The 15064-nt window shown below is 38.3% G+C and overlaps 1 protein-coding gene and 1 pseudogene across 13 annotated transcripts in view; both read left to right on the top strand.

Moving 5' to 3' along the window:
* LOC143673063 (vomeronasal type-2 receptor 26-like) overlaps positions 1–15064 on the top strand; it is a 107498-nt gene that overhangs the window by 80161 nt on the left and 12273 nt on the right. For 7 of the 13 annotated variants that reach the window (XM_077147436.1, XM_077147435.1, XM_077147434.1 and 4 more), the window contains one exon: positions 6904–7047. The exons of the other annotated variants lie outside the window; for them this stretch is intronic. In XM_077147436.1, coding sequence (XP_077003551.1) covers positions 6976–7047 — 72 coding nt within the window. In that variant the 5' untranslated portion in view covers positions 6904–6975. The remainder of the gene's footprint in view (positions 1–6903; positions 7048–15064) is intronic. 13 annotated transcript variants of the gene reach the window in all.
* On the top strand, positions 10481–12241 carry LOC143673064 (ETS domain-containing protein Elk-3 pseudogene; annotated as a pseudogene).

Below are 15064 nucleotides of genomic sequence, written 5' to 3'. Positions count from 1 at the left end.
GTTAGTTACTGGTATGTATTTGTTTTAAGTGTAGAACCATGAATAGCTCTCAGTCACTGTTAATAACTCTTTAAGTATATACTTAATTTTAGGCAAATATTAATTTTTTAAGTTATTTCAGCAAAGGAAGCCTTAAGCAGGACACTTTACTTTGAGTCCATGACCATCAGTAAACATTATCAAATATATTTTATGAACAGAAATAGGCCAATTTCATCTGTAAAATTGGCTGACTTTTAGATGGTAACATTTTATAGCTTTTAACTTGCAAGAGATTTCTTACATTTTGTGTTTCTATTTGACAATATTGTAATTTTTTTACTGAGTCCTTATTCCCCTGTGAAGCAAGGAATTGTAATTAAGCCAATAAATATAATGTTCTTTTTTTGTTTTTGTTTTTGAGGCTGCTATCAAATTATCTATATTTTGAATAGTTTTAGATTCCTATGATGGAACAAATCTTTAAACTTTTTTGTAAATGACTAGAAAAATAGTAATAACATTTAAATCCCTTTGATGAATCATTGCTTATCAATATCAGTCACTTATGTAAGCAAAAACAAATAAATATTTAAACTGGTTTTCTGAAGGGGCAGAAAGAATTTTTTAAAACTAGAATATGTATCAATTACAGAAAACAACTTTGCAGATGAAGATACTAAAGTTAGAAGTCAGAAGAGTTGTAGGGTTAGGAAATATAGGGGTTAATGGAACAATATATGTATTAATTTTTATAAGATTTTCTATAAATTTGCAAAAAATCAACCCTCTTTATCAAATTTGCATATCCTTTTTAAAATATATATGGACTAATCAAGAATGGATAGGCCACAGTGGCTCAGCAGGCAGAGTTCTCACCTGCCATGCCTTAGACCTGGGTTCGATTCCAGGTTCCTGCCCATACAAAACTAAAAAAAAAAGAATGAATGTGCTTTTTAATTTATTTTTTATTTTTTTATAACTAGTTCTATGCTTTATAATTGAGTTCTCAAAGAATATAGTTTTACATATGTCTTGCCTTTTAAGGGAGATTTTTTTTGTACCTTTCCTCAAAATTAAACCAATATCATTATTCTCTAAGGCCCAAAATGAAGTTATAGTTTGCTTTACCCAGGGGTGTCTTCTAGTAGGGTATGAGCCTACCATTCTCTCCCATACCCCTAGTTTTTGAAGCTACGTAATAACCAAATCAGATTCTTTTTCTTACATGAATTTCACAGAGAGTTTCCAGACTGTGGAATATGCTTGTCTTTAAGTTGCAGAGCAAGTCTCTCTTCACAGGGTTTAGGGGAGAATCAGCAGAAAGTAAGAAATTGTATCTATCTATATAGATATATATATATTTTTGTCAGAAGATTGTCTGGTATTGGAACCTCAGAGGAAAAGGAACAAAGCTAACCCAAAATACCAACATCTGGTATTGACCTATCAGCATATGGAAAGCAAGAAATTCCTGAGGAAATTGTGGAAAATAGAGCTCTAGTATCAACAGTTCCCATGTGCAAGACCCCTAAGTCTGTTGATTTTATGCATTCACCAATCACTCTCAAGCTTTATGGACTCTCTAGCTTTATTGTTCCTGTGACTTCTGAATCTTTCAGACATTCTTTTATAATTTTTTCAAAGGTCTTGACTTTTAAAAACAATGACATGCAATTTCCCTTATTATTGTTTTTAAAAATTAGCCAATGTAAGGATTATCCCTTTAGTAAGGTGCTTTAATTGAGCAGTTAACACAGAAGTTTATTAAATTATAACTCTTTTATCAGGGAAGTTGTAAGTTTTCAGATGACTCAGGCAGAAAATACAGGTCCCATTTAGAACATCTCCCCAAACCCCAGAACTAACATCGAGTACAGATTTTTAATTGTTTTGCTTAATCTTTTTTTCTTTTATAATTGTCCTAAAACTAAGAAGCTGTTGCTAGGTTTTGAATGATAATCTGTCCTTGATATCAAAAAAAAATTTTTTTGCCTTGAATTTGGATAGTGAGCAAAAATGCCTACACAGAGTTGGTTAAATCTTCAGGGTGACTTTGGCCAACCCTTAGAAGCATGTCAATAAGTTTTGAAAAAACCTCAATAAATTTGTGAGGGAAATCAATGGGGGACTCACAAATATTCTGGGTGTAGTTCTGCTCCTTTTCACAATTCACCTTTACCAGAAAGGTGATTTGCAACCTCTCTTGATGGGTCTCTACCACCTTAGTTTTTCCATAGTAAGAGCAGGAGGCAGATAGTCAACTTTTCTTGGCACCTATTCCACTTTTTTTGGTGAGCTTCCAGACCAGGCATATTTGATCAGTCAAAGGAGTAATGCTTCTGCTTTCAGAATCCAAGGCAGCAGCTAGAGGTCTCCCCTTCTAAGGGCCTATGAACTGGTAACACACTCCAGAGGACATTTGTAAACTTCCAGCTGATCCTGGAAGGTTCCTAAATTGATTCAGGTTGGTGAGAGCCCCTGTCTACTTATAGAAGGAAATGCCAATTCTCTTTGGAAGAAAGTATCCTCAAATTAGCTTCCAGGATCCTTAAGAATCTGATGTGAAATGATCAACTGCAAAATAACTTTGTATAAAACATCTTTAAATGAGCAAGGAGTATAGATTATCATTAAAGACCAGGTATATCTTTTAAAAAAATTAAAGGCTGTTTTAGGAATGAAAAATTAAAGTGTTTAGAATGAAATGTCAGTGGATTATTAATAGCAGATTGGAGAGAGTTAAAATAAGATTTAATGCCAGGAGTATACATCTGAATAATCTATAATGCAAGCTACATAAGCAAGAAGATGAAAGTGAGGTTAAATAGGTGTATTGGAAGAAAGATAAAATTCTGGAATCCTAGAAAGACAGGATGCAGCAAAAGATAATAATTGAAGAAATAAAAACTGAATATTTTAAAAAGTTGATGAATTACTTAAATATTTATATGACAATTATAAAATCCTAATTAGGATGAATAAGGAAGATATTTATATCTAGAGTCACCATAGTTAAATGAAGAATCCCAAAATGAAAAAGGTTTTAAAAGCATCCAGAGCAAAAAGTTAGACTAAACTTTTACTAAATAACAATTATTAGGCTCACAGTACAATTCCCAACAGAAATTATGGCACATAGACAGTGTAATAACTTCAATATGCTGAGAAAAAATAAATTGCATATAAGCAGATTTGAAGGTGATTTTGGAATGCCTTTATCTGGACTCCTAGCCAGGGCCACAGTCAGATTTTTAAAGGTATAGGTAGAGTTTCTATCCCAATATTATATTGAGAATATTATATTAAGGGTTTCAGATTCAATACTAAATGGAAACAGTTATAGTATTGATATTGTGCCTTTTACCTCCCAACCTTGAGTTGGGGGCAAACTCTGGCTCTATACACACCTTTTGTTCATATGTCAGATGGAGTGTTCAACCTTATTCATCTTGTGGTGATTACTCATTTGGGCAATGCCTTAAATTGACTGGACCTTTGAGTTGAGTGGGTGTGTAGCTTTCCTCCACTCAGAATTTTTTCTTTCCTTTTGTTTCTGGTGTATTACTATTTGATTTTGAGGCTGATTGTGCTTTTATTGCTTTTCCTTTTAATATTATATTTAATATCGGTTGCAATTCTTATTGGTAACTGCTGCATTTTGGAGCAAAGATGTCATCATATTAACCAATAATTTCAGTAGAAAAATTTCTTCACCATTATTTCCAAATGCTATCTTTCATTATAGTTTGTGTGGAGTTATACATTTTGTAGTTTTAAAAATGCAAATGGATTTACAGAATTGGATTACTGATACATTTAAATGTAGTTCTCTAATCTTATTTGTGTTTTCTGTTTATCATTTTGACTCTGTTTGTTTTTCTCCCTATTGGATTACTAGAATATTTGTTACCTACCTGACTCGGAAATGTGAGAACTCTTCTGTGGGTTCCCAATCTATGAGTCCTCTAGTGGGGTGTGTCCTCTGAAAAACTCTCATAAATAGGAAAATTCCTCCATTGAGCACTTCATGGACCAATATCCTATTTTACCTTCTCCTTTCATAGTTTTAATTGCATTTATCTGGCAGGTGGATACATCCTATATCCTATATCCTATTAAGCAGATAATTAGAAAAGCATTGACATGCTCCCTTGAGGGATGGTAGAAAGAACTTGGTACTATTGAAACTTACCAACAGGGAATCCCCTGATACTGTATCAAATGTTAAGGACTCCAAAAACAATAGGCCATGCCCTCAATACTAAGGCTTAGTCTTGTGAGGCTTATGTATATAGCAGAGAAGCTTAGACTACCTATAGGCATGTCTAAGTGTTACTTCTGGAGGGCCTCTTTTGTTGATTAGATGTGCCCTCATTCTCTCTAAGCCCAACTATGAAAGTGAAACCACTGCCCTCCCCATTATGTGGGACATGACATCCAGTGGTGAAAGTCTCCCTGGCAACATGTGAAATGACTCCCAGGGATGAATCTGACCCTGGCACCATGGGATCAACAATTCCATCCTGACAAAAAGGGACAAAGGAAGTGTAACTAATAAAGTATCAGTGGTAGAGAAAGTTCAAATAGAGTTGAGAGGCTCCTCTGGAGTTGCTGTTACACATGCTTCAGTTAAACATTGCTAGCTATCATAACCTGCCAACCCCAACTAGGACCATTCAGTCAGTCCTAAAGAACACCTAGAGCAATACATAAGACTCACAAGGGTTCCATGCACTAGAGAAACTTTCCAGAAGCCTACAACCTTCAGATGGGTCCCTGGTTCAGATAAGTACTGAGGGCCTAGCTTCTTCAGAACTTCAGATAGTTTCATCTCCCCACTGCATATTAGTGGCAGACCCTTCCAATATGAAAAATTTAGAATGACCATAGCCCAAATAACCCTAAAGAGAGGGATGAAAAGACCAAAGGTGATGGTGGAGTTATACCGTGAAGATAGAGTTTAACAAATGAGTATGAATACTGAATCATTAAATTGATATATTTTTTAGTCTCCAATTTTAGAGTAACTAGAAGAAAAAAACCATATTAAACACTGAAATACGTTCTGCAACTAACTGTGGTGCTATACTTTGAAATGTATTGCTTTTCTGTGTATATGTTATTTTTTACAAAAAAAAAGAAGGAAAAAATTGATTGTGATGATAAAAATTATTTAAGCTTTATCATTTCCTATATTCTGGAGCAGCTAGAAGGAAAAAAGATCGGAGAAGATTATATGGTAGCCCATGACAAACTCTGGGATCTGTCCTGTAACTAATTGTTGAAGAGTGCTTTGAAAACTATTGTTTTTTTATTTCTTTGCTTTGTATATATGTTCTACTATACAATAAAAAAAGTTTTAAAAATTTATCTGTGGAATTATGCTTCGTTTTCATATTTAGTTTTTCTATGCATCTTACAAGTAACATGGGTCCTTTAGTCCAACTCCAAATCTTCTTTTTGAATGCACATTATTTTCAGAATTTTGACAATGTCTGGCAAATGTACTCATAGTGTCTTGTGTATGTAGATTTCCCCCATTAAAAAATTCCTTCAATTAATTTCAGTGGAGAGTGAATGTTAGGGTACTATGCCTACTTATATATTCATTTAAAAATACTCATTATCCATTTTCTAGCTGTAGTTAACTGTTAAATGCTGGACACACAGTGATTGTCAAAAGAGACTTAGCCTCTTCCTTAAGGTAGCATCTAGTCCTTTGGAGGTAAATATTGGATGCATTAAAAAACATAAAATGTACCTGTAGATTTTGATATGTGCCATAGATTAAGAAAAGAAGGTACCTTAGGGGAGAGAATTAACATGGGATACCTAATGTAGATAAGAGGATGGGGTTCAAGGAAGACATTTCTGTGTAGTTGACACTTAAGTCAAGGTCTTGATGAGATGCAGCCAGCTTCTGAAATGCACAGTAATAATGACTCCAGGCAAGGAACTGACATAATCCAAGAATATGAGGCACAAAACAAGGTATAATTGAAAGAATATTAGTTTTAGTAGACCTGAAAGAAATGAGTGGGAAATGGCTCTATTCAATAGTAGAGATGTGGTAGGGGTCAGATGATGTTGGGGCTCATTAAAAAGGACAGGGTTTTAGTAAGATTCACGTTTACTTTATTGCTAAAATGGACCCTGGATTGGGCAGAATCAGATTTTAGAGGGATTTCAAAGGTTGGATTCTTTTCAAACAGATACTGAGATTGTTTGGCATTCAGAAAATTAAGTAGGGATCCACATCTGCTGAAAGGGGATGGAGGGGAGCCAAACATTAATGCATTTCTGACAAAGCCTTTCCCAACTCTTGGAGGAAATTTGATACATACATGGCCATAAGAATCACCCTGTGGTGAGCCAAAATGTCTGGAACTTTATATTTCTGCACAATCAGTCATTTGCTGTTGGCTGGTCTATAAGTGAGCTCTCTCCAGCATATGGAGTCTTTGTAGGTCAGAAAAACCTTGAAAAACTGACAGCTAGAAGCTACTGGCAAGTCCATCCTTGTATTGGAATCTGGGCAGCACATCTCCTTTTCCACTATAGAGGCTATTGATATTTAAGGATAGAAATAAATAGTTTGCATGGAATTTGAGCTAATTGAGAGAGAAATCAGAGGACATTAGCATAGAATACTTTAAAAGTTCCTCTTTACAATGGGCTCACATCCACAAGAATGGATATACTTTAAGAACTTGTTTATTTTTTTTCTTTTGCTGGGAGTAGGTAATTTCACCTACCACAATGGTCTTATATTTGTATTGGATCAAAAGATATTTCTAACATTTTGCCAAAATAAAAAGAAAAATAGGATTTCAGGATTAACTTCAAAGACTTACAAAATTTAATTGATTCAGTATTTCAACTGCATTCTACACGCTGATGATTTCTATATTTTTACCTTAGATTTATCTTCTGAGATCCACCTTAGTATAAACATATCAACCTGGACGATGCAGTAAATATCAGCAATACAGTATGAGAATTTCCACCAACACAACGTGCCTCTTTTCCATTCATTCCCTGATCTTCCTTATGAATGCTTCATCTGTGAGTTGCTCTATAACCATTCACTGAGGTTCCTAAGTCAGTCAGCTACAAGCACTGTGAAACTACTTTTGCCTCTCTCTCATAGCATTTCAACATGTAAATGCTAGAAAGGGAATTTTCAATCCCAATGTATCTATAATGCTTAATCTTACTTAAACAAGCACACAGATATGAACACAATAAATCCAAATAAATGCCACAATTCTATTACTGATATTGATTAAATGTGATGATAATCTATGTGGAAGTGTTGAATTAAAAGATATGAAGGTTTAAAATTTGTAATAGAATAACAATACATTGCCACCTATTCTAGTTTGCTAGCTGCTGGAATGCAGTATACCAAAAACAGAATGGCTTTTAAAGGGGGGAATTTAATAAGTTACTAGTTTACAGTTCTAAGGCCATGAAAATATCCCAATTAAAACAAGTCTATAGAAATGTCTAATCTGAGACATCCAGGGGAAGATACCTTGATTCAAGAAAGCCACTGTAGTTCAGGGTTTCTCTCAAGTGAAAAGGCACATGGTGAACATGGTCAGGGTTTCTCTCTCATCTATAAAGACACATGATGAACACAGCATCATCTGCTAGCTTTCTCTCCTGGCTTCCTGTTTCATGAAGCTACCCAGGAGGCATTTTCCTTCTTCATCTCCAAAGGTCGCTGTCTGGTGCACTCTCCACTTCTCATGGCTGCATCATTCTGCTCCCTCAGAATCTCTTCTTTCTCCAAAATATTTCCTCTTTTTATAGGATTCCAGTAAAGTAATTAAGACCCACCTAGAATGGGTGGATACATGTCTCCATCAATCCAGTTTAACAACTACTCTTGATTGAGTCACATCTCCAGCGAAATTATCTAATTAAAGTTTCAAACATGCAGTACTGAATAGGGATTAGAAGAAACCTTTGTTCCCACAAGACTGATTAGGATTAAAACATGGGTTTTCTACAGTATATAAACCTTCTCAAACCAGCACACCCAACTAGAGCTTTTGTGCCAAAATTCAGGCCCATCAATAATGTATAAGCATGTGTTTCCCTAAATCTTTGCAAATTCTGTGTTTTATTAAACTATAAGATATCCAATCTAAGGAGTAAAAAATGACATCACAACCATTTTACATTTCATTAATTACAAATGAAGCTAATCATCTTTTATGTTCAATTGTTTTGTTTTTAGTTTATTAGAAATGGTTTGTGCATATCTTTAGATCATTGGGTGGAGGGTGTTTAACATATTGATTTACAACAGTACTTTGTAGATTTAGGATTTATCTATGTTATTTATATATGCTGAAAGTGTTTTTCCCATTTTGTTGTGTTTGGGCTATGTTTTTAAATCAATTCATTCATTTATTTAAATGGTGATATATCAGTTTATATATTTTCATGTAGTAACATTAATTAATATTCTCCTTTCTGTTTTGTTGATTTATGCTGCATTTGGAAAGAACTTCTGTGGAGAGCCGCCTCCCGGGTCAGGCCTAGTGGACACGCTGCAGCCTGCTCTAGAGTTCCCCCCGCCCATCGAGTGAGCCAAGATGGTGCCCACATCCTGCTTCCGCATATGACGCACACACCCGCCAACCGCATCTACCAATCACCCCTGTATACGTGGTGTTAGCCTATTGGATTTTGATTATGTATATAAGGCGTTACCCGGACGGGGTGAGAGGAGACGACCCGCAGGGAGCCGTACCTGACGGCCGCATAGAGGTTGCTCCCCCGTGGGGTATTCTAGCCCGCGCGGAACCTGTTACAGAGAATGCAAGCTTAGCTCCAGTAAAGGTCTGTGCTCACAACCGCCGCGTGTTACGGGTTCGTGTTTATCACTCGAGTCGGTTTGTCTGCGTCTGTCTCTCTCTCCTCTGTCCCCTTCGCCGGCCGGGGGCTTGACGCTGAGCGAGAAGTCCCGGACAAACTTCCACATTCTAAGATTATTAATTATTCAAAAATATTATAAAATGGCTCATGAATTTATTTTCATATAAAGTGACATAGGAATCCAGTTTTATTGTTTTCCAAGTGATTGTTCATTTATTTCTCCAAATGTAATTGGGTATAAACACATTTTTTTACTTCAGAGTCTATCTGTATATTTAGATTAGTACTGAACAGCATTCTTTTACCAGATTAAAAAATATGTATATTATTTAGGCTGCTGCTTTCAAGTGTGTAAATAATTGGTCGGACATATGTCCCTTTGTTACTTTTATTTTTCACATTTTTTCTCTGTTATTATATGTTTATTATATTAGAAAAATATAATGCTATGTCAGGTTTCAAAAGTCTTAATATTGAAAAATAGGAATCCATTGAATTTATGAATTTATTTATTCATGTTCATATATTCATATAAAGAGTAACTCTTTAATGGTATACAGTTCCTGCTGTGGTAATTATTGTTCATTTATATTTCCAGGTTGAGTGGCCACTCTCTCCACTCTTCCTGCCCTGACAGACTCACCCTAGGGGAAAGTATCAGGCACTTTCCATGTTCTCTGGTTTCCTGGTTAGGATTGACCATGAGAAACACCTTTAGGACATGGGAAGGTATGGATGGAGATTCTGTCCAAGTCCCAGGCCTGTGACTTTGAATCCCTTCTCCAGATTGAGCTGTGGTCACAGACCCAGCTCTTTAGGTCTGGAGTGTGGAGGTAGTGCCTCTTCAGCTGTTGCTAGCCTTAAATGTTCATCATTCCCTTTTTATTTCCTTTACCCTGTCTATACCTTTGCAAATAGTTCCCTCATGAAACTCTCCTCAATCTCTCCACCTCTTTGAAATTCCCCTTTCTGCCAGGTCTGTAACTCATGCAGTGTGCCCTGAGTATTTCAAAGGCTCTTCATTCTGTTCATTGTGTATCACAAGCTGATTATAGAAACTAAATGAAAACTGGGACTATATTTTTTAAGACAATAGCCAGGAATCTATGAGAGAACTGGTAGGCACTTAAGGAGAATCTCAGAAGTCACTTCTGCATTTTGACTGTGTTGGATTAAAGAGAGTTTCACAAAATACTGGGCAAATATAAACAGGATGAGTGCAGTCTTGCTTGATTTTAGCAATGGTGTTAAAATTTTCAGACCTATCAGAACACCTTATGATTTGTATTTTGGAGTTGAGGAGGGATTAAGAATGATTCCTAGAGTTCTGATTTATCAGGGTATGAGGAAGACAAGGAGTTAGAAGATTTGCAATGATGGAATTAGGATTTCATTTTAGAATTTCATAAATTTGGGATTTGATGAATAGAAGATGTATGAAAATTTAATTTGGAGTTCAAAGGAAATTTATTTATTAGAAATAAAAATTTGGGAGGTTATCAATATTAAAATGGTATTTTAAAACTGAACCAGGCGGGGGCGCGCGGTGCGGGGCGAGCGCGCGGGGCCGGGGCGGCGGGGAATGCGCGGGCCTCGCCTGGCAGCCCCCGCGCTCGGCCGCGGCCGGGGCGCGCGGCGCGGGGCGGAAAAGCCTGTTTACACAGACTGCACACCGCCTGGGGAATAATGCAGTAAAGGAAGTGAGCCGGCTCGGCCTGACTGCTCCAACTTCCTGCTCTCGCACACACCAGAGGGAAAAAAAAAAAAAAAGAGGAGCGAGAGAAAGAAAAAAAAAAGGGGGGAAAAAATCCGGATCTCATTACAAGAGCAACAGAGCGTCTGCAGACGTCTGTCAGCATGGAAAGTCGGGGGCTTTCGCCCGGTTCCTCCTAGAAACCCCCCCCCCCGCCCCGGAGAAGGAGCTTGAGCGCTGCCCCACATCTGGGGATGGAGAGTGCAATCACGCTGTGGCAGTTCCTGTTGCAGTTGCTGCTGGACCAGAAGCACGAGCACCTGATCTGCTGGACCTCCAACGATGGCGAATTCAAGCTCCTCAAGGCCGAAGAGGTGGCCAAGCTGTGGGGACTCCGGAAAAACAAAACTAACATGAACTATGATAAGCTGAGCAGAGCCCTGCGATACTACTATGACAAGAACATCATCAAGAAGGTGATCGGGCAGAAGTTTGTGTACAAGTTCGTGTCCTTTCCTGAGATCCTGAAGATGGACCCGCAGGCGGTGGAGGTGAGCGGGGAGGGCCTCCTGCTGCCCGACAGCGACTGCCCGCCGGCCCCCGCGCTGCCCCGCCACGGCCTGGCCGCCCGCAACCAGTACGTCCACTCGGGCCTCTACTCGTCCTTCACCATCAACTCCCTGCACGGCCCGTCCGAGTCCTTCCACACCGTCAAGACGGAGAAGCTGGACGAGCAGCCCGAGGGCAGTCCCCCCGTGGAAGAGGTCACCACCGTCATCCGGTTCGTGACCAACAAGGCCGACAAGCGCGTCACCAGGCCCGTGGTGGCCCTGCCGCCCGTGTCCGAGGCCGCTGCCGCCTCGGCCCTCCTGGCCTCCTCCGTCTCGGCCAAGATCTCCTCCCTGATGTTACCCACCGCCGCCAGCGTGTCCTCGGCCTCGCCCCCCTCGTCCCGGTCCCCGTCCCTGTCCCCCTCCTCCCCCATCCCCTCTGAACCCAGAGGCCTCTTCCTGGAGGCCGGCTGCCAGGACTCGGATTCCCTGGAGCCCTTGAACCTGTCGTCCGGCTCCAAGACCAGGTCTCCATCTCTGCCCCCAAAGGCCAAAAAACCCAAAGGCTTGGAGATCTCGGCGCCGCCGCTGGTGCACTCGGGCACCGACATCGGCTCCATGGCCCTCAACAGCCCAGCCCTGCCCTCGGGGTCCCTCACCCCAGCCTTCTTCACCGCACAGACACCAAATGGACTGCTTTTGACCCCAAGTCCACTGCTGTCCAGCATACATTTCTGGAGCAGCCTTAGTCCAGTTGCTCCACTAAGTCCTGCCAGACTGCAAGGCCCAAACACGCTGTTCCAGTTCCCAACACTGCTTAATGGCCACATGCCAGTGCCAATCCCCAGTCTGGACAGAGCTGCTTCTCCAGTACTGCTTTCTTCGAACTCTCAGAAATCCTGATGATGTCTGGCCACAGTTAAGGACTCATTTACAGTTTATCCCCATGGGCTAGTTTACCTGTGTCATGAGAAGGACATTGTGAAACCCTCTGTTATTTGGTTTGCACTTTTCATAACATGGATAGTCTAGATTTATGTTAGCATTTTAAAAACTGTTTTTTTTTTAATATTCAAGTATATATGAAAATCTGTTTTGCATTAAATGAATTTTAATGTTTTTTTATATCTTCTTAGCTCTTAAGTGTTGAACACTGTTGACAGTGAAGAACTTTTCTTAATGGATTTCAGTGTCTAATAAGGATGTGAAGCTTGTCTTCCCTTTAATTCTGCATATACTGACTATGCTTATATCACTATAACCGGCTGTGCCTTCCTTTGCATTTAGTTTTATGTAAATGATTTATATATTTTTTAGTATTAAGGGAAAATGTTTGAAAGACAAAAATTGGTATCAAACAGCTCTCCAGCAGAACACTGCTATTTTTCACAAATGGGCAATATGAAAGCATATTCATATTATTCTTTCTTTTGTGCTTTCAATTGTATATGAATTTCCTTAGAACCTCTTTTGAATGGAAATTCAGTAAATGCAATGTCCAAGTAATGTTTTTTATAAGAATAAACTAAGCCATATTTAGAAATAAATATTGATAAAAGATGTTATAAAGTGCCTTTCTTTAAAAACTAACTTTGAAAGGCTTAGCCCCCTAGCTGTTTACAGTATGTTTTAGATTCCTCCCAACAAAAACCTGAGATGGAAAAGCTACGTTGTCACTATTCATGCCCCTAAAATATTCCCTAGGTAAACATATTCTTATTTCAGTTCGCCCTAGTGCCCCTAGTTTTCCATAGAGAATCCAACTATCTGATATATTTACTGTGTCAATATGACTTAGCGTTTTTCTGAACCCCTGGAACTATGAATAACATTTAAAGTTCTAATATTTTGAAAGTGGCTCAAAAACAGGTGAAGAATACAAACAAGCAAGCAAGAAACAATTTTGTGACACCAGTACCTTCGTGTTTGTAGGTATAGCCTTGCTTGTGGAAACTGGTACAGTACTCTGTCTGCTTTAGGTATTACTAAATTTATGATGGGGATGAAGGAAATCTGATAAAAGGGAAATTCTTCAGGAACCTCATTATCGTGGAACTTAAGCAACTACTTATGCAAATTTACAGCACTGCAGTAAATCCTCTTGTGCAGTACAGTTTAGAACAGTGATAATAGAAACTTTTTCCGTTCCTTCAAAAAATCAGCAGGCACCACTGTATAAAGGCACTATTCCATATATGAGGCAGGAAAGTTTTAATGCAGGGTCAGAACTGGAAAGTGCTCAGTGCTTTAAATTCAAGATTAGGTTAATTATAATCCTAAACTATAAGCAATGGAAACCGATTTGAAATGCAGCTAAATAATTGATCCTAACCAGGCATTAAATGGCGTGGAGTATGAGAAAAGGTAAAAAAACATTTAAATAAATAAAGCTTATGAAAACAGAAGTCTAAAATTTTGTTATAATACATATACATTCTGAGACTTCCAACTGGAGACGAGCATTCTTTGTGTGTGGAGAGCTGTGTCCTTATTGAGGGGAAAAATCCAAACACTCTTACTATACTACTTTGACTATACAGTAATGGGACTGGTCTCAGAATCTACAAACACTACGGTTACCTCCTCCCAGGCTTAGAATAATTCTACATTGAAATACAAGGAATTGGCCCAGAGATCTGACAATCAACAAACATAAAACGGTAGAGCTCGGGGCCTTGGAGCCCGTTGCCCACCATCGCGCTACAGATAAGGGCACGGAAGCTGGCACAGCTAACCGAGGCCGACCAAGGAGTGGTACCGGCTAGGAGTAACTCCTGGCCCCAAACTTTGTTAGGTGGAAAAACCAGATCAAGAAAGAGCATTTTAAAAAATTGTTTCCTCATTTTAGAGAACATGTCCAAATTGCAAGATTCTTAAAGCAAAACTAACTCAGGAGAAGGCAATGTGCAAAATCTCATCCAAAAAATAATTATTAATATGTTTTAATGTAAATGCTGACTGGAAATAATCAAAATAACTACATGCAGATTGTTTTTTTCCCCCTCCAAATACTGATTAAATGTATACTCTTGGTCCATTTATTATAAATGAGAAAAATACTATAATTTTTGATGGACACAAAAACCATAATACAAATAGAGAACTGGAGGTATTCAAGTATATAATCCTTATAACTGTTCCACTCTGTGTGTGTGTTTTTAACAGAAGTATTATAGTCAAAAATAGGTTTTGAAGAACATATTAATTTTTTTTCTTTTTATATGTCTGTTTGATCAGTGTTTAAACTGCTATGGCTGAAGTTTTAGAGGACTATAATCTGAACGTTGGTCTCTTTGTACACATCTTTTTTATGACAGCAAATCTTCATTCACTTTCATATATGTATCATTTTTACTGTTATATTATTTTTGTTCAATAAATACTTTGTGATAAAGAAAAAAAAAAAAAAAAACTGAACCAAATATTGGGAGGAGATATAAGAATAAGATGTATTAGTTACTTCTGAGGAGCCCCAACATTTATGTCAGTCTGGAAAGACACCTAAAGAGATATCAATCCAATCCCAAACAGGTCACCATCCAAACCACAAGGGAAGCAGCCACTAATGGAAGACATTTTGCTCAAAGAGAGAAGAGATAGAACAAGGTCAATTTTGACAGTGGGCTTTGCTTCCCCATAAATTTGTGATCAACTATTTGAAATATATATATATTCGATGTGCAGCACCCTCTCTTGTGTCTATGTGCTGCTTCAGTGCAAGAACACTGCTCCTTCCCTGCCAGGCACAGGCATATCACAGGGTGTGGACTGGATGTCATAAAACCTACCCACAAGGGTCAGTCTGTCTCAACTGGCTATTACCATATGCTCAAACAATAAGGAAAGTAATGTACCAACAGACCCATTATCTAGTGAGGCATTGTATTGTCTGCCAGGCTGAGACACCAGGTCCTGAGAACAGGATATATTTCTGGATCACAGGGAG

The sequence above is a fragment of the Tamandua tetradactyla genome, unplaced genomic scaffold (assembly GCF_023851605.1).
Source record: "Tamandua tetradactyla isolate mTamTet1 unplaced genomic scaffold, mTamTet1.pri scaffold_103_ctg1, whole genome shotgun sequence".
Taxonomy (NCBI): domain Eukaryota; kingdom Metazoa; phylum Chordata; class Mammalia; order Pilosa; family Myrmecophagidae; genus Tamandua; species Tamandua tetradactyla.
This window is presented reverse-complemented; position numbering and strand designations above follow the sequence as displayed.